The sequence below is a fragment of the Rhineura floridana genome, chromosome 8, assembly GCF_030035675.1.
Source record: "Rhineura floridana isolate rRhiFlo1 chromosome 8, rRhiFlo1.hap2, whole genome shotgun sequence".
In the NCBI taxonomy this organism is placed as follows: Eukaryota; Metazoa; Chordata; class Lepidosauria; order Squamata; family Rhineuridae; genus Rhineura; species Rhineura floridana.
In genome coordinates this window covers 71,555,760-71,572,880 of record NC_084487.1, presented here as the reverse complement: position 1 = coordinate 71,572,880, position 17,121 = coordinate 71,555,760, and the positions used below count along the sequence as shown (strand labels likewise).

Sequence of the window (17,121 nt, the reverse complement as noted above, 5' to 3'; positions counted from 1 at the left end):
TTGTTTGGAGTGAGATAAACCACAAGCCTGGGTTGCACATAATGCTAAGCTAAACCACAACTTATATGTGGGTAGCACAACAGCAGCCACAATTTTGTTCTGTATATCTGCATGCTTGCTCATTTATCTTAGCCATGGTTGAGCCATGGTTTGTCTCAGTGTTCCATATGAACGAGGCCATTGTGACTAAGTCCTATAAATGCTTACTGCTTGAAAGCCCAGATGTGTTAGTAGTGTTCTTATGAGACATTGAAGCTGTAGTCTGCAGTCCCCTTGCCACAGATTTGCCCTATTCATGTGGCTGCTTGGGGTAACTGGCTGGAAGACTTCAGCTGTAGTAAAGTTTTGCTGTAGAAAAGGCTGTTCTTTTCCTAACATATATATATCATTGTATTTGCTAAACAGCTCCATAGGTGGCATGAATTAGAATATTAATAAGCATTTTTAAAAACCACTTTATTTCTTTCTTTTTTAAAAAAAACTGCTTCTCTTTGCTATACATTAATTTTGTTTTATCTGCTTTAGGGATTTAAGGACAATGTCTATCGGCAGAGAAGGAAATATTTTGTTGATATTGCCATGAATTATAAATAGTGAGTATCGAATTTTTCTTTTATTTCTGGAATTGCTACTGATTCTGAAAAAAATACTCCATCAGCTTGTTCTTACTGTGAGCTTTGTGAGAGTCAGGTGGCAGCCATTAACCGTGCGTAGCTAGGGCCTATTTGCACAACTGAATTGGTATGCTGAGCACATAAATTGAGCTTGCTTGAGTTGAGTTGTGGAAGAGAGGAAGCTGCCTTATACCAAGCCAAGCCATTGGCCCATCCACTTGTAAATCACTGAGCTACAACTCTTCCCTATGGGTGGTGAAACTCAGGCCCAGGGGCCAAATGTAGCCTCACAAGCCTCTTTAGCTGGCCCTTGGGACTCTCCCCAGGCTATACCTTCTCCTGAGCCACGGCCCTCATTGGCCCTGCTTTGCACCCTCCTTGAGTGTTGTTGCCTGGCTGCAACGTGTCTCTGAACTCTCATAATGCTCGAGGATGTGTGTGTGCTACAACAAGCCCACTGTACAAAAGTAAAATTCACAGTTATTGCTTGGCCTACTTTTGCCTCTGGGCCCGTCCACAAATCAGGATCTCATAAAAACATCAATAAAAACAATTATGAAAAAGACAGGGTCAGCAATTTAAATCAAATTACAAAAACATTGCCTGCCTCACTAAACAAAAGCCTGCCAGAACAGTAATGACAAGTCTTCACCAAGCAACAACCAGCGAGAAACTGTGAGGGAAGGGGCCAACTGTTTGTCACGGGGCAATGTATTCTGTAGGGTTTTTTGCAATCCACTTAAAGGTTCTATTCAGGGGCGTCACTAGGGCGGTGCGGCAGGTGCGGGCCGCACTGGGTGACACCACCAGACGGGGGTGACACCCAGAGCCGCCCCCCCCAGGCACCGCCTAGGCACCAATGAGAGCCTTCGCATGCCGTGCCAGCCACCTTCCTCGGCTGTTAGAAGGTGGAAGTGGCGGCAGCGAGGCAGCAGCGTGCTTCTGGGCCCTGTTGTTTGGTTGTGCACGCGCTGTGCATGCGCAAAATCACTCACACTCTCAAAGACAAGGCGCTGCAGGCTGCACCAGATGACACCACCCCTAGTGACGCCACTGGTTCTATTTACAATCAAGTGGTATATAAAGTCTGATAAATAAATATATAAGATAGTCTGGGTGCAGCCGGTAAGAAGGCCTGTCTTTGGTCCAACCAGCTGTGCTTCTGGGGTAGACGGAACACAGAGAAGGGCCTCTCCTTCAGATGTCAGGCACCAGGAGGATAATGCATTTACTGTGCCATTCTTCAAGCAACGTTGAGTTCTTGCATTGCATATTTGTGCTGGATTCTGAGTTTTACACAGTGAGAAGTACTGGCCATTTTAATATGAGTGCAAGAGAGAGCCAGTTCACATGAACCTTGGGCCTGGGGCAGCTACTTGAGACTCTTGCTCAGGTTCACATGAAACTCTGGTTTACTAGGACTGCATGAAAGTGTAAGGCTCCCAAGAGGAGGCAGTAGTACCTTTGCTCCTCGCTGGTCCTTTTACTACCGCAGTGCACTGAGAGAAGATAAGGTTTGGCTCACCGTGTTGTCTGAACCCAGACTCGCGGTTAAGTTCTTTCCTTCCTAACCAAAAGCTGCAGGCAAGGAGAAACCTTGGCTACAACTCATATTTAGATGACAATTGCCATCAGCCCCAGCAAGCAGGGCCAGCTCCAAAGGGTGGCCAGGTGGGGCCCTGCCTGAGGGCCCCACAGCCCACAGGGCCCCCTGAAGGGCCCCTCATTATGGTGGGGGAGTAGCGCTCCCCTTCCATGGCAGGCTTCCTGCCGCGGATCGCAGGGAGGGAGCTGCCCGGCTGCCCGCTCCCCTGCTCCCTTGCTCTCTGCCCCTGCTGGCTCCCTTGGTCACCCCCCCAGCCTGCTTGCCCTCCTCCCACCTGCTTGCTCGCTCTCCCTCTCCCTCACTGGCTCACCCACTCACCCACTGTCCCTCCCCCTTGCTCGCTTGCCTGTCCCGTCATCCTGCCCCCTGCTCGCTCACTCGCTCACCCCCACCACTTGCTCGCTTGCCCAGCGTCCTGCCTCCCCGCCCGCTTGTTTGCCTAACTGACCTCCCGCTCCTCCACCCACTTGGTAGATAGGTAGGCATGCCTGGGGCCGGCCCTGCCAGCAAGCATGGCCAATGATCAAGGAAAATGGAAGGGATAGCACCAGCTTGTAGAAGGCTGCTGGAAGGGCTCTGAGGAGACCAGGGTGCTTTTCTTCCACTCATTCTGAGGCCAGATTGTGCCAAGAGCCCTCTAGGTGTGAACATGAGGCCAGCAAGGTATGGCCTCATGACATGTGCTGTATCACTTGACTAATGGGCTTCCTTGAAAGGATGTTCTGTGATTGGTTGCAGATTTTAGTCAAAATCCTATAATCCAAAACAGTGGTGTGGGAGGAGTTTGGAGCAACACGTTCCATGCAGGGGCGTCACAACCGGGGTGCGGAGAGTGCAGCCCGCACCCAGGTGTCACCATGAGGGGGGTGACACCCAGAGCCGCCCTGCCCCACGCTGTTGCCCAGCAAGGCTGCTCCAACTCCTCCTTGGAGGGTGGGCGGGCGGGCGAGACCGGAAGCAGCATCGGCAGGGCGAGGGAGGCGCGCATGCGTTCCCAGGCCTTCTCCGGCTGGGTACCCCTCCGGCACGCGCCCTCCCAGGGGCATGGATGGGGTGGCTGGCCTCGAGTGTGCGCGCACATGCGCACGCATGCATGCCCAGCCACCTCGTCCATGCCTCTGGGAGGGCGCGCACTGTAGGTCCGCACCCCCCCGCACTCCTGCTAGTGATGCCGCTGGTTCCATGGGAGTGTTTTTAACGTACATCTCCTCTTTAGTTAGTGAAGTGTTTTGCTTCCATAGGGGCCAGAAACAATTTAGGATTTAGATTTAGCCAGACCCTCCTGTGCCCTGCTCCCAGTGCACCCTTTTGGCCCCTATGCCAGCAGTGGTGAATGCTGGTGCAATGTTACACTGGCATAGCCAGAACCAGCAGATCTCCAAGATAAGCTGGCACAGTAGACATTTCGACCAAATCCAAAAGAGCTCCAGCTGGTCTAAATTTGCCATGGGGACTGCACCTTTAGTGTCTTACTCTGCAACTAATAATATACATTCCTTCACTTCCAAGTGATACATATCCATACTTTCTTCTTTAAAAAATATTGTCTTTGCAGAGCAAGACTACATTCTGAATTTATTACCTTCACCAGGAGTTAGTAAATTTCCAGCGCTTCCTACAAATACTTGCTTTTTTTTTTGCAATTTTCTTGTCACACTAGCTTCCAAGTCAAGCTAATTCCAATCACATTCTCATTTTACTTGTAATGGGCCCAATTCTTCACACTCCCAAGAAGATACATGCTAATTTGATGTAGTTTCCCATTTTAAGCTTTCTTTTTTAAATTTTCATTCCCCCCCCTTGTTTGTGGTTTCTGCTTAATTCTTGGAGTCCCCTAAGCACACAATTGGGGTGCGGGTGGGGAGATGAAAGCATTTCTGTTTTGCAGCAGAGAGAACAACTTGGCGGGAAAAGAGCACACTTAAAAGCTCATAAAAAGGCTTTATGTTGTGGATATATATATATATATATATATATAATACACCATAAGAAGAGAGAGGGAATTTGTGTCTTGTGAGCAGAGGCAGCAGTTTTTCACTCTGTATAGATCACCGCTGTTCTATTAGCATTTTATATGGATATGGATCTCCTAAATGTGCCAGTGCAAGCGCCTTTTTCCATATCTGCTCTCAGCTTAAGCTGTACTAAACTAGTTTCAAACCAGCCTGAACCATTTTTTCCACTTCTACCCTGCTGTGATGGTGTAAGAAAATGGGAAAATCTTTAAACAAGTGTGCAATTGAGCTTAATTAACACATGCAAATGAGCAATGGTTCCCCATCCTCTGGGTAGGGGATGCCTATATTTGGCAGCTGTTATTGCGTCCTCCAAAAGACACCACCAGCATCAGTGACGGGCCATTTTTAGAGTACAGTACAGTACATCTTCTGTAATTGTCCTTAATGGTCAATTGGATAAATCATACTGATAGCAATTACTGTGCATTGAATTTTTTAAATTTTCATTAATGTACACCCCACTTTTCTTCCAACACGGAACTCAAAGTGGAATACATGTGGTTCTGAGGAGTTTCCTCATCCAGGCACTGAGCAGACCAAGATCTCGTTAGCTTGAGCAAGGTGGTAGTCTCATGTGGCTTCAGGCCATGCCCTGTGATCACATAATTCTATTGTTTCTGGATGTGTGATTTGAAACTTCAAATTTCATGATGTGGGACTTCAAGGCACCTTACAGGTTAGCTTCCTGGATTCTTAAAGAAATGTCTATCATCACTTCTTTATTTTGCACAAAGGTTGACTGTTCGATATGTGAGCTAAATAACAAGCTGGGCCTAATTAACAGGAGTGGGCTTAAGCCCTCTGACCTGGGGATCTTTTCTCCAAAATTCCAGATGTACGTGGTCTGGTCATGGTTGCTTACTGGGGAAAGAGCAGCACTCTGCACATCCTCTGGAAAGCAAATTCTTCCATATTATAACACTAAGCTATAGCCTTGAAGATGGGTTCTGGACTAGCTCTTAATAAGCCTAACTCCAATCAAACCAGGACACCTCTTCAACATAAGTAGATATATTCTCAGATATAGCAACTGTAGCCATCCTGCTCCTTGCACCAAACTCTATCTATCTATCTATCTATCTATCTATCTATCTATCTATCTATCTATCTATCTATCTATCTATCTATCTATCTATCTGTCTGTCTGTCTGTCTGTCTGTCTGTCTGTCTGTCTGTCTGTCTGTCTGTCTGTCTATCTATCTATCACAGATTTTCAGATTGACTTTGGCTCGTCTTTACTTTTGCTAAATACCTAAAAAAACCTTTACTTTTGCTAAATGCCCACCAAGAAGGTATGGCAAAAGAGAAAACATACATACAAATACATTCCCCACCAATAAGGTAAACATAAGCTATAGTTTGGGGAATGGAACCTGAAAGAGTAGATAAAGTCGGGAAGATGAGGGGCTAAGTAGGCCTTTCCCTCTTCCATTCCCAGTCACAACCTTGAATATTGCTTTTTAGTACATAAAAATAATGGAAACACGACCCTTCTTTGCAGACTCTTAATGTCTCATACATACCTTCTTATTTAGTCCTTAGGGATGTCTGTGAGCGAACAGGACAATGTGAATGGGGAATACAAGTAGCGTGAATGGGTATTTGTGTTTTGTGCATGAATGGTGAGTGAGCACATGAAATATTAAAAACATTACTTCCATTTTTATAGGTCTTCTGTATTCTCAGTGTTGAGGGCTGCTATATTGTTTTGTGGATGTATCTGTATGAGTCAGTACTATATGGTTGTGTTTTCTTTTTTTACTTAGCTCCTCTGCCTTTAACACCTAAAAAAAGGAAATTCAACAGGTAAAGCTTTTCCAGTTTGCATGCTGGGAACTGCTTCACTTGTTGAATTGCTACTTGCCCCAGCTGACCCCTGCATTTCCCCAGCAATGTCCTTATTGCAAAAAGTCTGATCTTTTGGTGCAGTGGATTCATTGTGCAAGACTTCCCAATCAGCTTTAATTGAGCAAGCTGAATTTGCCAGTATGTGATGGAATCCCTCCTGAAAACGGTGACAGTCTGGAAGTAGCCCAGCTGCTAGAAGGTACAATTGAAAGACCTGGTTATGTTTAGTCTGGAGAAGAGAAGATCAAGGTGAGGTGTGATAGCTGCCTTCTAATATCTGAAGGGCTGTCACACAGAAGATGGAGTTGGCTTGTCCTCTGTTGCTCCTCCAGAGGGGGAAGACCAGAATGTATGGGTGGAAATTACTGTGGAGCAGATTGTGGCTAAACATTAGGATAAACTTCAAAATGGTAAGGATTGTTCAATAGTGGAACAGACTACATCAGGAAGTAGTGGGCTCTCCTTCACTGGGCTGTCACCTGCCAGGGATACTGTGGTTGAAAGATTCTTACAGTGGGCAGGAGATTGGACTGGGTGACTTCCAACTCTATGATTCATTTCAGCCATCTGCGTATTGTCCATTCAGTTCCACCCTGATTTGCTAACAACATTCTCTCCCTTCCTGTCCCAGCAAAAGCCTTGATGCTGCTGTTTATTCTTAGCAAAAGAAAGAAGTGAAGGTGGGAGAAAGGAAAGGAAGACAATTCTGCTTAATGAGAATTTGCACCCTGAATAGGCAGCCTCAAAGCACATTAATTCCAAATGGTTCTGTCTCCACAGGGGATACTTATTGTTGGAGTAGCTTCTACAGTGATGACTGGTATCAGATCTTGCATCTAAGAAATATACTGAATAAATCCTGCTTTACTGTAGTGAAGTCTCGAAAGAATAAGACAGAGGGGGGGAGGGCTCATCCAGGTAGTAAGAGCCCAAGACTCGGGTGCTAACCTATTGTTCTAGATCTTTTCATATTCAAACTGCTTTATCATGTCAGATTCACAGCAGCCTTCTGAGAAATGTCATTGTCCAGGTGGAAGGCTAAGATCACATCCTCACTACACATTTAAAGCACATTTATACTACTGTAACAGAATCCTGGGAAATTTAGTTTACCTCTCACAGTCCTACAGTTCCCAGCAGTCTTAACAAATTACAGTTCCCAGGATTCTTTAGAAGAAACCATTTATGGTGTGGAGCCAGGGGAGACTGGTGGCTCCAATGTCAGTGAATCTACTCTGGGTTTTAGTCCTCACTTTCAAGGAGCTGTCCAAGACGCTTTAGGATACAGTAGGGGCCCACTTTTCAGCGGCCCTCTTTTTGGCATTCCGCTAATACAGCAGCTTTCAATTAGAGTAAGGCCCCACTCATACAGTGCTTGTTCTGCTTTTACGGCGTTTTTCTGGCATTGGGCACCATTTTATTGACAGAGTTCCTCTTTTAGGTGGGTTTTGCTTTTAGGCGGGGGTCTGGAATGTAACCCGCTGTATGAGTGGGGCCCTACTGTATTGCAAGAGTTCATCAGGAGTCTGAACATGACTGTGCATCCCTAGTCCCAGTCCAGGATCTGCCTGATCAAAACAGCACCTTGAGTGTTTTATTCCAGCTGTACCAACTTGATCCAAAGAAGACTTGCAAAATGGCCTATAGCAATGACGAAACATTACACAACTTAGGTGGCAGAAGGGAATAATATGGCAAGAGGCACCTCTTCTAATTTAGCAGACCTAAAGTAAGAAAATAAAATCCTGATGTTGATCTCTGACTTAACCCTTTCTCCGTTGTCAGCCCAGCTGAACAAGCCTCCAAAGTAGTGGCTGGATGGAAAAAGACATTCTGTCAAAATGCATTGGTCCAATGCAACATGTTTGGTTTAAACTCTTTTTGCACCTATTAGGATCTCTCTCTTTTTGTGCTTTCCATAATCATACAGACCTACGTTGCAAACTGTTAAGATCACTGAAGTTACTGAGATTAATGTATATGATGTGCTCTGAATACATAGGAAAAGCACTTTATCAGCCTTCTCCAACCTGGTATCCTCCAGATGTTTTGGACTTCAACATTTTATCATGGAGTTGGAGTCCAAAATAAGTGGAGGGCATTATTATTATAGTAGCATGGGGGAAAGTACACTATAATAATAACAACTCTCTTTTGGATTGTGCACTGTTGATATCAGAATTTTTAGAGAGCACAGGTCAGATCCTATGGTACTAGGGTTGCCAGGTTCTCGGCCTGAGACTGACCCTGTATCTTTAGGAGAAGAGAAGGTCAGCCAAGTGCAGGTGTTCTTGCAACTCTGTAATGGGAAAAACCACAAGGTGGAATTCTCCCTTACCCCTGCACAACTTTTAAAGATACAGAAGACCTCTTGGTTGCCCTCCAAACCATGTTCCAATCAAACAAAAACACTCAGGGAGGCTGCAAGATAGGGCAGTGAGTGGTGTGGCCTGTGGGGAGTCTTGAGGGCCAGATAAGGAGGCCTGAAGAGTTGTGTTTGGCCCTAAGGCCTGCGGTTTCTCACCCCTGTCCTTAAACATCGTATGAACTGGACAGTGAACTTCTTACTATACTAGTTGAGAAGAGAATGTCTTGAGGATATACTTTGGCAGTAGCACTAGGAGACATTTCTGGGGGTGAAGCAACCACAATATCAGGCTTTGCTGGAGACAGGAGCAGGTCAGGGATGCAGCTTGTCAGTGGGTTATCTGAAAAGTACTTGTTTCTTCTTTTGAAGCACCGGGGCTGCCCATGTTAGGGGATTTGGGGCGGGGCTTCATTCATTCATTCAGTTTATATCCTGCCCTTTCTCCTGATGAAAGGTTGGTGAGAGGATATAAGTGGAGAGATGCTTGTTTTCAAAACTATTGTGTCTTTTGTCATTTTTTTCCCTAAGCGGCCAGCCGATTCCTAGAGTGGACTATACTCCTGAAGAAATAAAAACGTGGGGAGTTGTGTTCAGGGAACTGACTAAACTGTACCCTACTCATGCTTGTCGAGAATATTTGAAAAACTTTCCTTTGTTGACCAAGCATTGTGGCTATAGAGAGGATAATGTCCCCCAGCTGGAGGATGTTTCTATGTTTCTTAAAGGTAAGGGCTTCTAGCTGAACAGGGTGCTGTAAAAATGTGAGAATAATTGTTATCATGAAGTAAATGTTTTCAAGTGTCACAAAATTGGCTCAGACCAGCTTCCTGTTGAGCGAGGGCCAAATAATGAGAGTTGGTTATACTTTTATTCTTTACAGGACAATTATTCATATTGAGTAAGCAGAAACAAATCTGTATGCAGGAAAAAAGCCCTTCAGGAGTCTCTACATTTTCTCCTTGGAGGAACTGTTACAGCGAGAAAATCCTCGCTGCTGTGCTGAGGAAGTTTTGCATAAAAGTCCCAGCAGACCACTAATCCCTCAAGAACTTCTCTATTATGACATGTGTCTTTCTGAATATGCATGCCCTAAACCACATCTGAATACAAAACAAGCAAGTAAACTCTGTACTTAGAAGCCCAGTGCACCAATGAAATGTGCACCGTTAGTCTTATAATACTGTTGTGTGCCTCCCCCAATCTCCGAGCAGTGAGATTTCAGGGGTCCCTGCACTCATCCAGGGTTTGGTTTCCTTTGGGAAGAAGGTCAGCGGAGACTGCGGTGTCTTTATGAAATATGGTTTGTTTATTTATTTACACACACACATTCCAACCTGAGCTCAAGGATGGAGGGGTTCAATGCATTAGCAGTCCAATATCCAGCTTTTCCATCTGGGTGCAGGGGCATCCTATAGCCATGATGCAGAGGGATAGCCTCTCTGCGTGCCTGCAGCCCCAGCCATTCCCTAGAACACACTCAAACTACTAGCACACCTCTGCTAGCTCCCAGGAGAGGGGGAGGGGAATCCTCTCCTGAAGAGTTTCAATAACAAAAGGATCTTCCTGGCCCATTTCACCAATTGGTGGGGCAACTGATCGGCCCATCATCTTACCTGGCCACTCCATCTGATTAACAAAGGAGATTCATCTGGCTAGCAGAGCCAACCCCCAGGGCATAGGATTCAGAATCAGAGGCTGGAAAGGTGACCGATAGAAATCATCCATTCCACCCCCCCCATGCTCATAACACTACACCCTTCTCTGAAAAAAAGGTCTGTCCCAGACCTGCAAACAAACAACAGAATAACAACTTTTCCTACAAAGAAATAACAGATACAGGTTAGCAAGACATTGAAATATACATCATTAAAACATAGTCATATTACAGTCTCATTTCCACACAAGTACAAAAAACATTCCATTCCCTTACAGCACTTTTTCAATTAATTACTCTCTCTTTAGGCTTCCTCTTCTTTCTTGGAGCTCCCAGTCCTCATAACTTGGCAGTGGCCAAGATACTGAGTTCCTGACATGTTTAAGCATGCCCTCAACCACATGCAGATTTTTTCTTGCTCCCCCAACCAGTTGTACATACACCCACAATCCAACAGTCACAGAATAACAAATCCTAAACATTAAAATCTTATTACAAAAAAACTATCAGCATAATTCCTAAAAAATCATTAAACAACAGCATTAAATCAACAGCATTTCAAAAAGGCAATATACTAAAACCATCAGAAAAATTCCTACAGCAAATCAGTACACAGTCCCATCAGTACACAGTCCCATAAGCACGAAGCTCACCCCCAGACCATGCGGTCGGCCACATGGTGCTTTGTCTTGGGGCTTCATGGAGTTCCCAGTCCAGGCTGATCCCTGCTGCTGCCTGCAGGGGGTTGGGACTCCTCTCCAGGAACAGATTTGTTTCCTCACCAGCACATGGCAAGCTGTAGCCATTTTTCTGCCCACTCTCTGCCCTGAGAAAAAGTCTGTAAGCCAGTCCACTTGGTCTCCTGCCCCAAACGCCATATCAAAGTTCTGCCACAAGTCTTTATCTGGGGGGATCTTCTTCAGGATTAGCTGGCCTAGTCCACCCAGGCTGGCAGAAAGGAATCTTCTCTGTTCTACCACAATCTCCAGTATGAAACATGGGCCCAAACAGAGGCAGGTAACCCTCCCAGTGTCTCTTGCCCTCCAAACTCACAGGGTGCTGGGTGCCTCTCACTGCTGTAATTTGCCCAGGGACTGCACCCATCATAGCAGCTGCATCCCACCCCACAAGACCATATGGGGCACCCAAGGGACAAAGTCACTTGGGGATTTTATCTCACCCATCTCTCCAGGCGCTGGGAGCTCCTCTTGGACTTCCACTCCCACCTCAGGCCTCTCCTGCACTTTTTCTTGCACAGCCATTTCTCCAGTTGCTGGCAGCTCCTCTCCAGCCTCTAGTTTACCTTTCTCCAAGGCTTTATCTTCCTCCTGCACTTTTTCCTTAACAGCAGGCACACAGGGAGCAGAGAAATCTATCAGCAGCATCTCTTCTCCAGACTCTGGCTCACTTTCTTCCGAGGCCTCTTCCTCTTCATTTTCCAGGCTGTCCTCCTTCAAATCTTGGGGCTTCATTTCCAGCTTTCTGCTGTCTTCCCCCCTGGCAGGCTCCTGGACAATCAAAACTTCTTCCTTCTCTGCTACTGACTGCAACTCCTTACAGTCCAAATCTGCTACCTGCCCATCCACTTTCTGGATCTCTTTAGCCACCCCAGTCTGGGTGCTCTGCAGCTGGACTGGGTCACCCTTGACCCCTTGTAGTGGCTGATCAGGCTGGGCTCTCACCTAATCACATGGGGTCTCCTTCTCCTCTTCAAAGGTACTTCCCAATATCTCCCTCATTTGTTGCCAGTGCTCCTGGCGATCTCTTTGTCTTTGCTCCCATTCCTCTTGGTGCTCACGTTGCCTTTGCTCCCGGTCCAATTGCCTCTGCTGCTGGTCCTCTTGTTCCTATACTGCTGGAACATCAACCTCATCTGTTCCAGGAGGGTTACTGTTATCCCCTTTATCTTGACTCAGGCACACCTTGCTCCCAATGCTTCTCCCAGGAAACTCAATCCCGCTCTGACATCAGTGTTGTGCGCCTCCCCCAATCTCCGAGCAGTGAGATTTCAGGGGTCCCTGCACTCATCCAGGGTTTGGTTTCCTTTGGGAAGAAGGTCAGCGGAGACTGCGGTGTCTTTATGAAATATGGTTTATTTATTTACACACATTCCAACCTGAGCTCAAGAATGGAGGGGTTCAGTGCATCAGCAGTCCAATATCCAGCGTTTCCATCTGGGTGCAGGGGCATCCTATAGCCATGATGCAGAGGGATAGCCTCTCTGCATGCCTGCAGCCCCAGCCATTCCCTAGAACGCACTCAAACTACTAGCACACCTCTGCTAGCTCCCAGGAGAGGGGGAGGAGAATCCTCTCCTGAAGAGTTTCAATAACAAAAGGATCTTCCTGGCCCATTTCACCAATTGGTGGGGCAACTGATCGGCCCATCATCTTACCTGGCCACTCCATCTGATTAACAAAGGAGATTCATCTGGCTAGCAGAGCCAGCCCCCAGGGCATAGGATTCCAGATCAGAGGCTAGAAAGGTGACCCATAGAAATCATCCATTCCAACCCCCCATGCTCATAACAATACGTTAATATTAACAATGCCTCCTTGTTCACTGCATTTTGTCTTTATAAGATGGGGAGTCCATCTATCCAGGGTCATAACAGTCACACACCCTAGGGCCTTTTCATGCCGCATGAGATGATTGTAAAGAAGAGTGGAGTGTGAGTGTGAGAGTGAGAGTGAGAGTGAGAGAGAGAGAGAGAGAGAGAGAGAGAGAGAGGAGAGAGAGAGAGAGAGAGAAGAGAGAGAGAGGAGAGAGAGAGAGAGAGAGAGAGAGAAGGAGAGAGAGAGAGAGAGAGGAGAGAGAGAGAGAGAGAGAGAGAGAGGAGAGTGAGTGAGTGAGTGAGTGAGTGAGTGAGTGAGTGAGTGGAGTGAGTGAGTGAGTGAGTGAGTGATGTGAGTGAGTGAGTGAGTGGAGTGAGTGAGTGAGTGAGTGAAGTGAGAGAGTGAGAGAGTGAGGGAGTGAGTGAGTGAGTGAGTGAGTGAGAGAGTGAGAGAGAGTGAGAGTGAGAGTGAGAGTGAGAGTGAGAGTGAGAGTGTGTGTGTGTGTGTGTGTGTGTGAGTGTGAGTGTGAGTGTGAGTGTGAGTGTGAGTGTGTGTGTGTGTGTGTGTGTGTGTGTGTGTGTGGTGTGTGTGTGTGTGTGTGTGTTGGGCTTCTCCAATTTGAAACAGGTTGGCAGGTGCTCCCTGCTACCTTTACCCTGAGGTGATAACTGAGCTGGAAATTTGTGTACTTTCAGGCAGAGCCTAGCTGGAAGATGCACCTGTTGGGTTGCTCCAAACCTTCTATTTAGATGGAAATATTGTCTGCCAGTTTTGCTACTTGTGACTCATCTTCTGGGAGGCTGGGGGGGGATGGCAGGGAAGGTAGTTTCTCCTTTTTAAACCCTCCCAAAGGCAATGCTCATCTGCCAGGCTTCCCTGCCTACCAGAGCTTGGAAAAGTTACTTTTTTGAACTACAGCTCCCATCAGCCTAATCCAGTGGCCATGTTGCCTAGGGCTGATGGGAGTTGTAGTTCAAAAAAAGGAACTTTTCCAAGCTCTGCTGCCTACCAGCTTACCATCAAATCTGGGATGGGCTGAGAGGCAATCTAATTTCAGTTGCATTCTGTGTAGTCAAATAAAAACACTATCCTCTTCAACTTCTCTAATATGGTCATTACATTTGTTCCATAGCACCGCACAGTGGTGTCAGAAGGCTTCTCCTTCTAGCCTTTTGGAGAACTGTTTTTAAGTCTTATTTATTTATTTATTTCACTTTAATCTCACCTTCCCTCCAAGGAGGTCATGATGGCTTATATTGGTCCTAACAACAACTGTGTGAGGTAAGTTAGGCTGAGAGGGAGCAAGTGGCCTGAAGTCACCCAGTGAGCTTCATGGATAATTAGGGATTTGAACCAGGGTCCTAGTCTGACACACTAACTCAGGGATAGCCAACACAGTGCCCTCTAGACGTTGTTGGACTGCAATTCCCATCATCCCTGACCATTGGAGGTACTGGCTGGGGCTGATGGGAGTTACAGTCCAACATCTAGAGGCCATCTTGTGGGCAACCCCTGATCCAATCACTGTATCACATACACCGACTCTATCATATGCTGTCTGTTAAGACCACAATCTTATTTATTACATTTATACCCCACCTTTCTTTTCATGATAGAAATTTATTATTTATTTATTTTATTCGATTTCTATACCGCCCACAGCCAAAAGGCTCTCAGGGCGGTGCACAACAGGGAATAAAATACAATAGAATCACAAGAAACAGTAAAAGCATACATATTAAACAATTAAACAATAAGAGCTAAAAATAGATTAAAATAATAGATTAAAATGCCTGGGAGAATAAAAAGGTTATAGAAACCCAAGGTGGCTTACATATAGCTCCCAGGCAGTCTCTCATCCAGGCACTGACCAGACCTGATGCTGGCCTCGTGTGCCTTCAGACCATAGCCTGGGTCCTTCCATATCCTTCCACTGATACGAAGTGGGGCACATTCATTTTAGCCTGGGTAAATGTCACTGAAGCTGCATGTGCTGCAGTCTGTAGAAATTGCTGTGGGAGGACTCTGAAGAAAACAGTTTTAACCGATGAAGATGAGGCAGATGCCAAACTTCTTTGCCCTTATCTCTTAGTTCAAATCAACCTGATAGTTTGCATTCACTCATTGTTCCATGCCCTCGATGACCTCTTTCGTGTTTCAAGGCACAAGGAAGTTATTAGTGAAGAAGTTCTGAGAGCCTATCTTTCTTATAAAGATTAAATGTTTAACTTTGCGGGGGAGGCATCCCCTCCCCCACCCTCTAGAAGCGCAGCAAAGTCAAAGCAAATCTGAGGAAGATTTTCCAATTGACAATAAAAAATAGTGTATGCCGTGAAAAGCTAACCTGCCCCAACTCCCACTCCTTCCTTTATTCTGACTTTATGGCTGCCAGCACTTAACGTTAATTGGATCGCTGCTTTTTGAGCCTGCTCCTGTCTTTCAAAGGTGCTTCCTGCATTGTTCTCTTGGTCCCTGAGGAAGGACGTCGAAGTACGATTCCTTTTTTCCCTTTTGCTTGAAGACAGAAAAGCACTCTTAGGTTCAAAATTAGGCTCTCAACCAAACAGTCATAATTTTTTTTTGAAAGGGACTATGTTTGGCTCATTCTCCAATAAACAGTAACTAATGAGAGAAGAAAGAGCTTCGGAAGAACCAGCCTGTTCGAAAGCAATTGTAGGTTTTGGAATGGCTCTACAGAGAGATGTTTCCGACAAGGAGTAGAAGGAAATGGAGGGAGTGCGCATCTGAAGTTGACGTGTTTGTATTGAAAAAGGTTGTTCAGGGCTTTCTTGCATGTAGAAAATAACTACACATTTAGCTTAAATTTCATTTCTGGGTCGTCAGCCACTGTTGCTTTTAAAATGTTATATAGACGCCAGAATATTTTAGGCCTACTTGGAAATGTTTTCCCAAGTGGAAGTTGTGTGAGCCTCTTTCAGCAAAAATAACTAAGAGTCTTGTGTCAACTTAAAGGCATAACATGTTTGGCTTAAGATTTCATGGACTACAGTCCACTTCATCAGATGCCTGAAGTGCTATCCTCAGTTGCAGATACACAGGCTGTCAATTAGGTACGGGCTAAGTTCAAGGTGCTGGTGCTGAAGCCCATAATGCCCTATATAGTGTGGGACAAGGACACCTAAAAGATTGGCTCACCCCTTACATACCCAGCCTATCACTGTGCTCTTCAGGGGAGGACCATCATATGAGATCCACTGTACAGTGTAGGGATTGGGCCTTCAGTGTGGTGTCACATACCCTTTGGAACTCCCTTCCGGTACATATAAGACATGCATCATCTCTGCTGTCTTTTTGGTGTCTATCGAAGACCTTTCTTGCTGAAAGCCTTTTGTAGAGATTTTTATCCTAGTCTGTATCTGTAGTGAACCTGAGATTTTTTTAAAAATATGAAACTGTTTTAATGGTTTTATTGTTAAATTGCTTTGATATAACTTTATAGGAAGCAATCCTTAAATGGAATGGAATGATAGACAGATAGATTGATAAGATAACTTTCACCATCTCTACTTTTCTGTATTTCCTTTCTTTTTGATCTCATTGTTTACAGTCACCACCATCCCTGCCCCATCATGTATATATGTACCTGCAACTCAGGATAGCACTTTATACATTTGATGAACAGGACTATAGTCTATGAAAATTTATGCTGTAATCCAGTTGTTAAACTTTTAAGGCACCACAAAACTCTTTGTTGTTTTAGAATGTTTGATGATGATATCCAAATGAATAATCTGCCATCAGATTTCATGAACTACCAGAGGCTTCACTGGCACATATACATAGAAACAAATCAGTGTTTGCTACCAGATGTACACAAAGCAGGAAATTGCTTGCCATCGAGATAATTTTTGCATCTACCTGCATGATACAACTGCTGGCAACATGTATTTGCTGGGTGCACATGTTAACAATTTTATGAGTATGCTAAACATAAAATGCTTTGTTCAAACCTGTACTAAGTATAGTGTATGAAGTGGCCCTGATTTTCTTTCCCCATAATTTGAAGCTGTATATAAAACAGGAGAATGATTTGTGATATTGGCACATTGTAAACTTGGTGTCCCCCCCTCCACTAAATTATCTATACCAGTTCATCCATTTTATTTTGCTAAGAAATGTCTGCTTGGTACAAACAACATGCAATTCTTTAGGAACAATTCTGGTAAGAATAGCTTATGTTTTCTTTTTTCAAATAATTTGGTTTTTCTTTGACTTCAGAAAGGTCTGGCTTCACAGTCAGACCAGTTGCTGGATATTTGTCACCTCGTGATTTCTTAGCTGGCCTTGCCTACAGAGTTTTCCACTGTACCCAATACATACGCCATGGCTCTGATCCTCTCTACACTCCTGAACCGTGAGTATCATTTGTCACAATCTAGCATCTATTACATTTATTTCCTATGCTTCCTCCAAGTAGCTCAGGGTGATGTATATTGT

At 45.2% G+C, this 17,121-nt stretch overlaps 1 protein-coding gene across 1 annotated transcript in view; it reads left to right on the top strand.

The window, feature by feature from the left end:
• The window catches only part of TPH2 (tryptophan hydroxylase 2), a 91,289-nt gene that overhangs the window by 22,688 nt on the left and 51,480 nt on the right, over positions 1-17,121 (top strand). Inside the window, exons 5-7 of the mRNA XM_061639729.1 lie at positions 526-593; positions 8,983-9,179; positions 16,903-17,038. Of these exons, the coding sequence (XP_061495713.1) occupies positions 526-593; positions 8,983-9,179; positions 16,903-17,038 (401 nt within the window). The remainder of the gene's footprint in view (positions 1-525; positions 594-8,982; positions 9,180-16,902; positions 17,039-17,121) is intronic.